The sequence below is a fragment of the Puma concolor genome, chromosome C1 (genome assembly GCF_028749965.1).
Source record: "Puma concolor isolate L17-30 chromosome C1, mPumCon1.1.hap2, whole genome shotgun sequence".
NCBI lineage: Eukaryota > Metazoa > Chordata > Mammalia > Carnivora > Felidae > Puma > Puma concolor.
The window spans coordinates 109207421-109221603 of NC_141674.1; the positions used below are offsets into that span (position 1 = coordinate 109207421).

The following is a 14183-nucleotide window of genomic DNA, read 5'->3' on the forward strand; positions in this document are numbered from 1 at the left end:
CAGTCTAGCAAAGTTAAATAGTACTGGGAAAGTTTTGAGAAGATAAAATATTAGATGTTCATTTTCTATTTAAAAAATGTTTTTAAAAACAGTTGACACAATTAGTTTCAGGTATATAACTCTATTATATATATATATATATATATGCTGTGCTCCCCACAAGTGTAGCTACCATCTGTCCCCATACATCACTATTACAGTGTCATTGACTTTACTCCTTATGCTGTGCCTTTTATTCCAGTGACTGACTCATTTCATATATTTTTTTTAGATTCCACATGTGAGTGGAATCATATGGTATTTGTCTTTATCAATCTGATTTATTTCATTTAACATAATACCTTCTAGGTCCATTCATGTCATTGCAAGTGGCACAGTCTCCTTTTTTTATAACTGTAATATTTCTTTGTATATAAACATTACATCTTCCTTTTCATGTTTGTCCATGGACACTTCGCAACTTAACGTTGCTTCCCTGTCTTGGCTATTGTAAGTAATGCTGTAGTAAACATAGAGGTGCATGTATCTTTTTGAGTGAGTGTTTTTGTTTTGTTTGTGTAAATACCCAGTAGAATTATTGGACTATATTGTCTTTTTATTTTTAATTTTTTGGGGAACTTCAATACCGTTTTCTGTAGTGACTGTACCAATATACATTCCCACCGTGTACAAGGGTTCTTTTTTCTCTGCATCCTCACCAGTGCTTGTTAACAAAATCAAGGTTTTATTGAACTTTTTTTTGAAAATTTGGGCCTATTAATTTAGCAGCATTCTTAGTATCTTTAGCGTGAGCTGCATGTAGCCTTGGTACAGCACGGGTGTTTGTGCCATTGGAGTCTGCTTTCTTTTTCTTTTCTTTTCTTTCTCTTCTCTTCTCTTCTCTTTTCTTTTTTTAATTTACATCCAAGTTAGCATATAGTGCAGCAGTGGTTTCAGAAGTAGATTCCTTAATGCCCCTTACCCATTTAGCTCATCCCCCCTCCCACAACCCCTCCAGTAACCCTCTGTTTATTCTTCATATTTAAGAGTCTCTTATGTTTTGTCCCCCTCCCTATTTTTATATTATTTTTGCTTCTCTTTCCTTATATTTATCTGTTTTGTATCTTAAAGTCCTCATATGAGTGAAGTCATATATATTTGTCTTTCTCTGACTAATTTCGCTTAGCATAATACCCTATAGTTCCATCCACGTAGTTGCAAATGGCAAGATTTCATTCTTTTTGATTGCCAAGGAATACTCCATTGTATATATATATACGCCACATCTTTATCCCTTCATCCGTCGATGGACATTTGGGCTCTTTCCATGCTTCAGCTATTGTTGATAGTGCTGCTATAAACATTGGGGTGCATGTGCCCCTTCGAAACAGCACACCTGTATCCTTTGGATAAATACCTAGTAGTGCAATTGCTGGGTTGTAGGGTAGTTCTATTTTTAACTTTTTTGAGGAACCTCTGTACTGTTTTTCAGAGTGGCTGCATCAGTTTGCATTCCCACCAGCATTGCAAAAGAGATCCTCTTTCTCTGCATCCTTGCCAACATCTGTTGTTGCCTGAGTTGTTAATGTTAGCTATTCTGACTGGTGTGAAGTAGTATCTCATTGTGGTTTGATTTGTATTTCCCTGATGATGAGTGATGTTGAACATTTTTTCATGTGTCGGTTGGCCATCTGGATGTCTTCTTTGGAGAGGTGTCTATTCATGTCTTTTGCCCATTTCTTCATTGGATTGATTTTTGGGTGTTGAGTTTTGATAAGTTCTTTATAGATTTTGGATACTAACCCTTTATCTGATATGTCATTTGCAAACATCTTCTTCCATTCCGTCCGTTGCCTTTTAGTTTTGCTATTGTTTCCTTAGCTGTGCAGAAGCTTTTTATTTTGATTAGGTCCCGATAGTTCATTTTTGCTTTTGTTTCCCTCGCCTCTGGAGATGTGTTGAGTAAGAAGTTGCTGTGGCCAAGATCAAAGAGGTTTTTGCCTGCTTTCTCCTCGAGGATTTTGATGGCTTCCTGTCTTATGTTTAGGTCTTTCATCCATTTTGAGTTTATTTTTGTGTATGGTGTAAGAAAGTTGTCCAGGCTCATTCTTCTGCATGTCGCTGTCCAGTTTTCCCAGCACCACTTGCTGAAGAGACTGTCTTTATTCCATTGGATATTCTTTCCTGCTTTGTCAAAGATTAGTTGGCCATGTGCTTGTGGGTCCGTTTCTGGGTTCTCTGTTCTTTTCCATTGATCTGAGTGTCTGTTCTTGTGCTGGTACCATGCTGTCTTGAGGACTACAGCTTTGTAATACAGCTTGAAGTCCAAGCAATCTGCTTTCATCTCTATTTTGATGTAGTGCTCTGGGCATTTGTATGCAGGTATACTTAAGGGGCCAGAGGAAAGTTTCCTGTTTCTGTTACCTGTGGGTTAGAGGATAAAGTCCTTACTGTTTTAGCGTAAAGCATATCTCTCTCATTTTTTTCAGGTACTATTTTGAAGCGTTGGAAGAAGAATTGGTTTGACCTGTGGTCAGATGGTCACCTGATCTATTATGATGACCAAACTCGGCAGAGTGTTGAGGATAAGGTCCACATGCCGGTGGACTGCATCAACATCCGCATGGGGCACGAGTGTCGGGGTAAGTGAAAGTGAGTCTGTTGTGGTCGGCTTCTGTCCTCTACCTTTCCGCATTCTTGGTGGGAATTGAATCCTCTTTCTTACTCATTTTGCTTTCATTAGCAGACCAAAGAAGGGTTTCATTTGGGAGGTAACCACGGTGGACACCTAGATACTTGAATCATGAATCATATGATTGGGGCAGATTGAATTTTCTCATCTGAATTAAACCCAGCAGTTCACATTCCTTGTTGTCCTATGGAGAAGGTGGGGAAACAGAGTTCTGGGATCCCCAGGAAGAATGGAACCAACATAGGCAGTATAGGTTTTGTGACTCGGAACGGGCATCTTACTGATGACAACATCAGTCAGTTACTTAAAAATCCATGATACTTTGGTTTTTGGAGTTATCCCTTATATTCATTTTAAAGGAACAGATTTTTAATAAGTATAGACTTAGATTTTTAATTTTTAGAGCGACAACATGAGTGGAGAAGGGACAGAGAGAGAGAGGGAAAGAGAGAATCCCAAGCAGGCTCCACACTACCAGCACAAAGCCTGATGTGGGGCTTGAACTCACGAACCATGAGATTATGACCAGAGCTGAAATCAAGAGTTGGACACTTAACTGACTGAGCCACCCAGGCACCCCTCTATTTCTTTTTTTTTTTTTTTTTTTTTTAATTTTTTTTTCAACGTTTATTTATTTTTGGGACAGAGAGAGACAGAGCATGAACGGGGGAGGGGCAGAGAGAGAGGGAGACACAGAATCGGAAACAGGCTCCAGGCTCTGAGCCATCAGCCCAGAGCCCGACGCGGGGCTCGAACTCACGGACGGTGAGATCGTGACCTGGCTGAAGTCGGACGCTTAACCGACTGCGCCACCCAGGCGCCCCGGCACCCCTCTATTTCTAATTAATGGCATTTATAGACTTCCCTGTTTTTTAGCTCTGTTTCTGTTTGGAATAAAGAATCTGTTTTAGTAAACATTGATGTTTGAAACCTCCTGCTCTTACATAATAGGTTTTGAATTAAAGAGTCACAAGTGGCATATGTGCCTATAGTAAGTATTGGTATTGTAACATCTTACTCCTACATGTTAGGTCTTGAAACACCAGTGTCCATGGGCCAGCTGTTGAAATCTACCTAAACCAAGCTCAAATATCATAGACCTTATTTCTTGGTACACAGATACTTTAAAAATATGATTTTCACTTTTAAAGCAGTGATCCAGTTTAGTGTTTCCTGTGAATAAAAGCAGTAAGTATTCTGTTACCTGATGCTTTGTAACACTTTTCATTGTGTGGGGTTTATTCTTGTAATATCTGGGCTCTTCTGTACGTCTCCATATGTGAATTGCCTTTTAGAAGGAACCTAAGTTTAATTGGAACAGAGTTGTGATTTATGTGCTTGGTTCTGTGGAGCAGGACAAAGATGTTTTGTAATTGGAATGTTCTGAAGTACTGGTCTTTTGCTTATCGGAGCTGTTAGGTAAGAATAAATCTTGAAAAAAAACTATGTAAATATTTCTTTATTCTACTTATGTTTCATAGATATTCAGCCTCCAGATGGGAAGTCAAAAGACTGTATGCTGCAGATTGTTTGCCGAGATGGGAAAACTATCAGTCTTTGTGCAGAAAGCACAGATGATTGTTTGTAAGTTTGGGTTTTTTTTATGTGTATAATTTAAAAAGTGTCCTGTTTTATTTCCAGTTATCAGGAAGGGAGAAGCATGAGAATGGAGTTTTCTTTCAGGCATCAGAATAAGTGACTGAGAGGATGTGTGAAAGAAATGTAACAGGGCCTTGTTCCATCTCTAATAACTCTGGTCCTAGTTTCTGTGTCTGGGCAAGCTGTCCGGGCGAGATCCCCGTTATAGTGGGAATGACAGGAGGTATTAGCATGTAGTCATTCTGCACGTGCTCTTTTTTCTTCTCTAGATGCACATTGGGTAATGGGCGTAGTTGAATGGATTCTTAGAGCTTGTTCTTTTTATGTAAATGTCTTTTTAAAAAGCACGGACATCTGTATTATGAAGTCTTTCCCTTCCTTTGATGGTTCTTATTCCATCTGCCTTCTCTGAAGAAGGGATATGGAGCCAACACTGATTAAATGAAATTTGGGGGGTGGGGTGGAAGAGTTTTTTTTCTTTCTGGCCACTCTGTATCACTCCCATGAGTAAATTCTGGACATTGTGAGAGTTCACTAACAGATTATTGTGATTTTCATTTATATTAAAGCATTCATATGTAAGTGGTATTTTCATATAATCCAGAGAAGTTTGTCAGAGTGCCTGCTCTGCATTTCACATACATGTTCCTCTTCAATATAAACATTTATTCCATGCTAAACTCTAGAGTTTATTTTAAATCCCATCCGTAGCTACTTTTTTACACTCTTCTTTTATCAGTGAATCTTCGGTGATACTTTCTGGAAGAGATACTGCTTTCCAATAGACTGATGGAGAAAGGACTGCATGTCCAGCCAGTTTGCTACTTTTTTTTATAAATCGGGTCTATATATTATTAGTATCTAACAATTTAAACATGCATTTTGAACACTCACTTGGCCCTACGCACTGTGCTAACTGCTTTATATATGGTATTTAATGCTCACCATATCTTACAAGGTAGATGCTGTTCTTGTTACAAGAAATTTAGGTTTGGGGTGCCTATGTGGCTCAGTCAGTTAAGCATTTGACTTTGGCTCAGGCCATGGTCTCATGGTTCATAAGTTCAAGCCCACATTGGGCTCTGCACTGACGGTGTGGAGCCTGCCTGGGATTCTCCCTTTCCCTTTCTCTTTGCCCCTCCTCCACTTACATGTCTGTGCTCTTTTCAAAATAAGGAAATAAACTTAAAAAAAACAAAACAAAACAGAAACAGGCTTAGGTTAATTTCCTATATCACTTTTTTAATGCTCCTATAATAAATCATCCTGAGGTTAGTGGCTTCAAACAGTACAAATTTATGATTACATTTCTGGAGGTCAAGAGTCCAACCATTGTTGGTTGGGCCATGATCCCTTCTAGAGGCTCTAGGGGACAGTCTGTTTCCTTGCCTTTTCCAGCTTCTAGAGGCTTCCTGGTTTCTTGGCTTCTGGGCTGAGCCCTTCTCTTGTGGTCATCTCTTTGGTTCTTTGCAGCTGGGGAAGGTTATATGCTTTTAAGGACTTAATGAATAGTTTGGGCCAACATAGATAATCCAGGGTAATCTCCCTATCTCAAGGTCCTTAATTTGAATTCTATCTGTAGAGTCCCTTTCCCCTGTGAAGTAACATTCACAGGTTTTGGGGATTAGGAGGTGGACATCATTCTGCTTACCACACTTCCCAAGAGTTTAGAGCTAGTAGAATAGACTGAGGATTTGAACCTTTGTCTCCAGAGCTGCTGTGGAGCTGTGCTCTACTGTACACTAAGGTGTCAAATGGAATGTTCTTTTAAGTAGTGGAAAAAATATCTGGAATTAGCAGTAGTTAAACCAGTGATGTTTATGACCTCAATAAATGTGAATTGGTTAAATTTCCCTTAAAAAAAGTAAGATCTGAGATTGGGTAAAAAATACAGAGTATAACTTGTCTATTAACAAGAAACAAACTTGAAATAAAATGAGAATGCTAATAGAGTAAAGAATGGGAGAATGTTAGTTTGCTGTGGGCCACAAACTGGGTGCCTTAAAACAACAAATGTATTCCCTCAGAGTTTTGGAAGCTAAGAGTCTGAGCTCAATATGTCAGCAGAGCTATGTTCCCTCTGAGACCTTTCAGTGGAACCCTTCCTGCCTCCTCCTAGTTTGGGTTGTGGCTGGTAATTCTTGGCATTCCTTAGCTTGCCACTGAATCAGTCCAATCTCTGCCTTTTGTTTCTCAGATTCCACAGATGAGTGAAATAATATGATGTTTGTCTTTCTCTGACTGGCTTATTTCACTTAGCATTATACTCTCTAGATCCATATATGTATATATGTTTATATATACACATACACATATATACACCACATGTTCTTTATCCATCTATTGCTAGACACCTGGGCTGTTGTTTGGTCACTAAATGCTGCAATAAACATAGGGGTGCATGTATCTTTTCATATTCTTTGGGCAAATTACTCAGTAGTGCGATTATGGAATTATACAGTGGTTCCATTTGAATTTTTTTCCTTTTTTTAAAAAGAATTTTAGGGGCGCCTGGGTGGCGCAGTCGGTTAAGCGTCCGACTTCAGCCAGGTCAAGATCTCGCGGTCCGTGAGTTCGAGCCCCGCGTCGGGCTCTGGGCTGATGGCTCAGAGCCTGGAGCCTGTTTCTGATTCTGTGTCTCCCTCTCTCTCTGCCCCTCCCCCGTTTATGCTCTGTCTCTCTCTGTCCCAAAAATAAATAAACGTTGAAAAAAAAAATTAAAAAAAAAAAAAAAGAATTTTAAAAAATTATTTTTGAGAGAAGGAGAGAGAGTGTGAGTTGGGAGGGGCAGAGAGTGGGACAGAGGATCAGAAGCAGGCTCTGTGCTGACAGCAGAGAGCCCAATGTGAGGCTCAAACTCAACAAACCATGAGATCATGACCTCAGCTGAAAATTGAGAGTTGAATACTCAATCAACTGAGCCACCCAGGCACTCCTCCATTATGAATTTTTGAGGAATCTCCATATTGTTTTCCACAGTGGCTACACTAGTTTGCGTTCCTACCTACAGTGCACAAGGGTTCCTTCTTCACATCTTTGCCAACACTTACTGTTTCTTGTGTTGTTTTTAGCCATTCTGACAGGTGTGATGTGCTATCTCGTTAAAGTTTTGATTTGCATTTCCCTGATGATGAGGGATGTTGAGCATCTTTTCATGTGTCTGTTGGCCATCTGGATGTCTTTGGAGAAATGTCTGTTCACATCTTCTGCCCATTTAAAAAAACTTTTTTTTTTTTTTTTTTTTTTAACATTTATTCATTTTTGAGAGACAGAGACAGCGCGCGAGCAGGGGAGGGGCAAGAGAGAGAACGAAACACAGAATCCGAAGCAGGCTCCAGACTCTCTCAGCACAGAGTTCGATGCGGGGCTCAAATCCATGAACCATGGGATCATGACCTGAACTGAAGTCAGATGCTTAACTGATTGAGCCACCCAGGCGCCCCTCTTCTGCCCATTTTTTAATTGGATTATTTTTGGGGGGGTGTTGAGTTTGGTAAGTTTTTTATATATTTTGTATACTAATCTTGCATTGGATATATACCATTTGCAAATATCTTCTCCCATTCAGTAGGTAGTTTTGTTGGTTGCTTCCTTTACTGTGGGGAAGCTTTTTGTTTTGATGGAGTCCTAATAGTTAATTTTTGCTTTTGTTTCCCTTGCCTTAGGAGTCCTATCAAGAAAGAAATTGCCATGGCCAGTGTCAGAGAAATTACTGCCTGTGTTCTGCTCTAGAATTTTTATGGTTTCAGGTCTCACATTTAGGTCCTGAATCCATTTTATTTTTGTGTATGGTGTAAGAAAATGGTCCAGTATCAGGAAAAAGCTCTTTAACATTGGTTTTGGCAGTGAATTTTTGAATATGACACCAAAAGTGCAAGCAGCAAAGGAAAAGGAAACACATGGGATTACATCAAACAGTAAAACTTTAAAAAAAATATTTAGTTAAAAAAAATTTTTTTTTAAGTTTATTTATTTTGAGAGAGAGAGAGAGGGAGAGAGAGAATCCCAAGCAGGCTCCACACTGTCAGCACAGAGCGTGACTTGGGGCTTGATCCCTTGAACCGTGAGATCATGACCTGAGCTGAACTCAAGAGTCAGACACTTAACTGACTGAGCCACCCATACACCCCAAACTGTAAAGCTTCTGCACAGCAAAAGAAACCCATCGGTAAAATGAAAAGGCATCATATGGAATGGGAGAAATTATTTGTAAACCATCCACACGATAAGGGTTTAGTATTCAGAATATATAAGAATTTGTATAACTTCATAGCAAAACACTACAATTTTTAAAAATGGGCAAAGGACTTGAGTAGATACTTTTCTAAAGATGTACAAATGGCTATAGGTATGGGGAAAGATGCTCAACCTCAGTAATCAACAGGAAAGGCAAAACAAAATCATAATGAGATTACCTCACATCTCTTAGAATGGCTGTTGTCAAAAGACAAAAAGGTAAATGTTGTGAGGATGTAGAGATAAGGGAGCCCTGTGCACTGTTGGCAGGAATGTAAATTGGTATAAGCCACTATGGGTACATTATGGACGTTCCTCAAAAAAAATGAAAGTACAACCATCATATGATGTAGCAATTCCCTTCTGGATATATGTCTTGAAGGAAATGAAATCCTTATCTTGAAGAGATTTCTGCATCCACATGTTCACTGCAGCATTATTTATAGTATCCAAGATATGAAACAGCCTAAGCAGTTGTTGATGGATGATAGATAAGGAAAATGTGATACACACACACACACACACACACACACACACACACACACACACCACATATATTGAATATTATTCAATTAAGGAAAAAAGAAGGAAATCCTGTGTTTTGCAACAATATGGATGGACCTTGAGGGCATTGTGCTAAATGAAATAAGTAAAACAGAGAAAGACAATTACTATATGTCTCACTTGTAGAATCTAAAAAAGCCAAGTTCCTAGAAAAAGATAGTAGAATGAATGGTGGTTGGGGGAAATGGGGAGATGTTGGTCAAAGTATACAAACTTCCAGCTATATGATGACTAAGTTCTGGGCACCTAGTTATGTAGTATTGTGATTATAATTAGCAAATACTTGTTACATGCTTGAACAAGTTAAGGGACTAGGTTTTAAGTGTTATGATCAGAAATAATAAGTAATTATGTGAGGGGATGAAGGTATGAATCATATTGTCATCATTTTGCATCAAATCATTACATTGCATACTGTAAACTTACATGTAATATGTCAATTTCTCAAGTTGGCAAAAAAGTACAAGGACTGTTTTCAATCACAAAAAAATTGCTGACAATCTGAATCTCTTATCATGGAACATTATGTAGCCATTAAAAAAATGCAGTTGGTATTATGCTAAGTGAAATAAGTCAGGCAGAGAAAGACAGATACCATATGTTTTCACTCATGTGGATCTTCAGAAACTTAGCAGAAGACCATGGGGGAGGGGACGGGGAAAAAACAGAGAGGGAGGGAAGCAAACCATAAGAGATTCTTAAACACTGAGAACAAACTGAGGGTTGATGGGGGATGGGGGAGAGGGGAAAGTGGGTGATGGGCATTGAGGAGGGCATCTGTTGGGATGAGCACTGGGTGTTGTATGGAAACCAATTTGAAAATTAATTTAAATAATAAAATCCCAGAATCAATCAATAAGTCAGTAAATTAAAACGCGGTAGATCTGTGTGTGTGACATGAACTGACAAAGCAAGTTGCAGTAGAGTTAAACATGGTGCATTTTTTAATACTTACTAAAGAGTAAAGCAAAAACTGTATAGTGATAGAGTATGCTTTATTTATTTTTTTTTTTATTTTATTTTTTTTTTAAACGTTTATTTATTTTTGGGACAGAGAGAGACAGAGCATGAACGGGGGAGGGGCAGAGAGAGAGGGAGACACAGAATCGGAAACAGGCTCCAGGCTCTGAGCCATCAGCCCAGAGCCCGACGCGGGGCTCGAACTCACGGACTGCGAGATCGTGACCTGGCTGAAGTCGGACGCTTAACCGACTGCGCCACCCAGGCGCCCCGATAGAGTATGCTTTAAATACTACATAGTGTATGCGCCACAGATACATATTGTTTCACATATTGTGTATTGTGCAGATCTCAGATGATTTGATTGAGTGGGTCTTGGGGTAAGGACAGAAGGCCTGTTCTTGAAACAAACTTTTCCAGAAATTTTCATGCCGACACAGGTTTGAGAATCCTTGAGGTAGATGTTGGATTGCCTTAAATAAGCATCCCTTTTTCTTTTCTCCAGGGCCTGGAAATTTACACTGCAGGATTCCAGGACAAACACAGTAAGTTGCTAAGGGCAATCACCTGTAACGTTTTTGCCTTGCCTTGCTGTAACAAATGGGATGATAGGGGATTAAGAAAGGGAAATGGGGATGGGTTCCTTGACCGTCCAGCCATGGCTGAGCACTCATAGCTGGGCAGGGCACCTTTTACTGATATGAGAGTAAGCTAGATTTTGCCAAACCTTTTAAGGCAGGAGGATCCCTGCCAATACAGGCAACACTGGTCCTAATATTATCTTCCAGAAGTGTCTGTATCTCAGAAAGTTTTGCAGCACTTTGAATTCTGCTGTAGTTTACAGAGAAGGCTCAAAAAGGACCAGAGTCCATTCATGGCACCCCAGCCTTGTGAAACAAGCATTTTGGGGACTTGTGCTTGATTCTAGTTCTGCTTCTGACCTTAGGAAGTCACTGAGACAGTAAACCCCATTTGTAGGGGTCTAATGCCATTTTTGTGTCCGAGAATCAAGGCAACTTCCTCTGCAGGAAACATTTTTATTCTTCAGATAGGATTTTATTTTTCCCTATAAAGGTAGGAAAAGAAAAAGGTAGATGAAGCTTATAAAATAATTTGTACAGGTAGGAAAAGTAAAAAAGACTTAATATCCAAATGTCATTGTTTCCTACTCTGTTAGCCCAAGACAGTTCTTCCTGTTAGCCTACTCTGCAACTCCAGTTAGCTTTTCTTTCACAAAAATCTTGGCTGAAATTAGTGTTAATGATCCATACTGTTGGGGCTAAGATCCCAAGATGATTCTTTGCATGGATTTATTATTATTTTTTTAAGTTTATTTTTTTATTTTGAGAGAGAGAGAGAGAGAGAGAGAGCACACGTGCTCACAGGGAGGGGCAGAGAGAGAGGAAGAGAGAATCCCAGGCAGGCTCTGTGCACCATCAGCGTGGAGCCAGACATGGGGCTCAAACCCACGAGAACCATGAGATCATGGCCTGAGCTGAAATCAAGTGTCAGATGCTTAACTGACTGAGCCACCCAGGTGCTCCTGGAATTTTTTTTAAAAGAGTACATAGATTTTTCTTTTTCCACTAGGAAGTAATTTAATGAAGGAATTTTTTTTTTAGTGCAAGAAGCAGGCTGTGTGTGTAGGACAATCCCTGACTGCTGTGTTTTCAGATTGTAGGATTTATATTTAACAGAAGGGTTGTTGAGAGTGGTGCCACATCTTTGAAAAGGCCTGGATAATGGTAGACTCTGGCCTCCTTAGGCAGTGAGAGCTCCATTCGTGCCTTCTGCAGATGGCTGAGGAGGACAGCCTCCTCCCGAATTCAGAGGACAGGAGAGTGCAGGATTAGAGGGGGTTGTGGGGAGATACTCTTGTTGTTCACTGCTTTTCAGAGACCTGTTGTATTTGCTGTTCTGATTTTTAAAATTTTGCTGAATAGAAAGGATATGTATACGTACAGAATCATGAGAGCCTGTATATGGTTGCTTTGTGACAGAAAGCTGTTTTTCATTCTCTCTCCTCTCATAGGCTTATGTTGGCTCAGAAGTCCTGTATGATGAGACAGCTGTGGCTTCTTCCCCTCCTCCTTACACAGCCTATGCTGCACCAACCCCTGAGGTAGGGAGCAAATCTTGGTGTTTTGGAATCCAAGTTTTAGGGAGGTTGGGGTCTCTGTGCTACTCTCCTCCCCACCCCTCCCAACTGTGCTACTCTCCTTTTTAAGAAACAAAACAAAAAAACCCCTTGAACCAGTATCAGAGAAATTAAAAATGCACTCAACCCTTTTCTTTAAACTTTTTAAAAAACAGATTATTGTCATTGTTTGCTTTCATAAAATAAAGCTATTGCTTTATAATCTCCATGTTTACATTTTGTTTTTAAGATAGGCCTGATAATGATTCATGGTTTTTTTTTTTTTATTTTTTATTTAAAAAAATGTTTTTTTTAATGTTTATTTGTTTTTGAGAAAGGGAGAGAGACAGAGTGTGAGTGGGGGAGGAGCAGAGAGAGAGGGAGACACAGAATCTGATGCAGGCTCCAGACTCTGAGCTGTCAGTGCAGAGCCTGACGCGGGGCTTGAGATCATGACCTGAGATCATGACCTGAGATCACAAACCATGAGATCATGACCTGAGCCAAAGTCGGACACTTAACCGGCTGAGCCACCCAGGCGCCCCTTTAATTAAAAAAAAAAAAAAAAAGTTAACATTTATTTATTATTGAGAGACAGAGCATGAGCAGGGGAGGGGCAGAGAGAGGAGGAGACACAGAATCCGAAGCAGGCTCCAGACCCTGAGCTGTCCGCACAGAGCCCGACGCGGGACTCGAACTCACAAACCGTGAGATCATGACCTGAGCCGAAGTCAAACGCTCAACCGACTGAGCCACCCAGGCGCCCCTAATTTTTTTTTTTAATGTTTGTTTATTTTTGAGAGAGAGAGAGGGAGAGAGAGACAGAGTGTGAGCAGGGGAGGGGCAGAGAGAGAGGGAGACACAGAATCTGAAGCAGGCTCCAGGCTCTGAGCTGTCAGCACAGAGCCCGACACAGGGCTTGATCTCATGAACTGTGAGATCATGACCTGAGCCAAAGTCAGATGCTGAACTGACTGAGCCACCCAGACACCCCCTAAAAATGATTCATGTTAATCATAGTTGCTTTGATAATATGATATTGATGATTTTTATACTTAATGAATTACTTGAATTTTCTTTATAACCAGAAAAGATGCTTTATTTTTATTTTTACTTAAAAGATTCTGTTTATTTTGAGAGAGAGAGCGAGCAGGGGAGAGGCAGAGAGAGGGAGAGAGAGAGAATCCCAAGCAGACTCCACATTGTCATTACAGAGCCCAACGTGGGGCTCAATCTCATGAACTGTGAGATGGTGACCTGACCCGAAATCAAGAGTCAGATGCTTAACTGACTGAGCTACCCAGGAGCCCTACTTTTTTTTACTTTGAAAAAACAAAACTTAAGAAACAAATCACATATCAAGTACCTTAGGAGTATCTCCTAGTTAGATGTGTTAAGTGTTCAGTGCTACATATAGAAGTCTCTGTTGTGGGAGGGACTTCTGTTTTGTTTTGCTTTTTTAACTTTTAATAATTATAGATTTACAGGAAGTTCCAAAAATAATACGGAAAGATCTCATGTACTCCTCATTCAGCTCCTTAGTTGTTACATGTTACATGAAATCAAAACCAGGAATTTGAAATTGGCAAAATGTTTATGTCTGGTTTCGTGTCATTTTATCATATGTGTAGATTTGTGTAACCAGCCCTTCAGTCAAGATATAAAACTGTTGATAAAATCTTCCCACTACACCCTTACATAGTTATACCCTCATTCCCCTAACTCCCATCAGCCACTGATTTGTTGATTTGTTCTCTGTCTGTATAATTTTGTTATTTCCACAATGTTATATAAATAGAATCATACAGCATGTGATCTTTTAAAAAAAATTTTTTTAATGTTTATTTAATTTTTGAGACAGAGAGAGATAGAGCATGAACGGGGGGGGGGGGGGGGGGGTGAGGGGGGTGGGTGGGTCAGAGAGGCAGAGAGACACAGAATCCCAAGATGGCTCCAGGCTCCGAGCTGTCAGCACAGAGCCCGACACGGGGCTTGAACCCACAGACCGTGAGATAT

At 39.9% G+C, this 14183-nt stretch overlaps 1 protein-coding gene across 3 annotated transcripts in view; it reads left to right on the plus strand.

Annotated features, from left to right (window-relative positions):
• PLEKHB2 (pleckstrin homology domain containing B2) overlaps positions 1–14183 on the plus strand; it is a 44522-nt gene that overhangs the window by 15098 nt on the left and 15241 nt on the right. For all 3 annotated transcript variants that reach the window (XM_086718291.1, XM_086718290.1, XM_086718292.1), the window contains 4 exons: positions 2469–2621; positions 4153–4255; positions 10536–10575; positions 12063–12152. In XM_086718291.1, coding sequence (XP_086574417.1) covers positions 2469–2621; positions 4153–4255; positions 10536–10575; positions 12063–12152 — 386 coding nt within the window. The remainder of the gene's footprint in view (positions 1–2468; positions 2622–4152; positions 4256–10535; positions 10576–12062; positions 12153–14183) is intronic.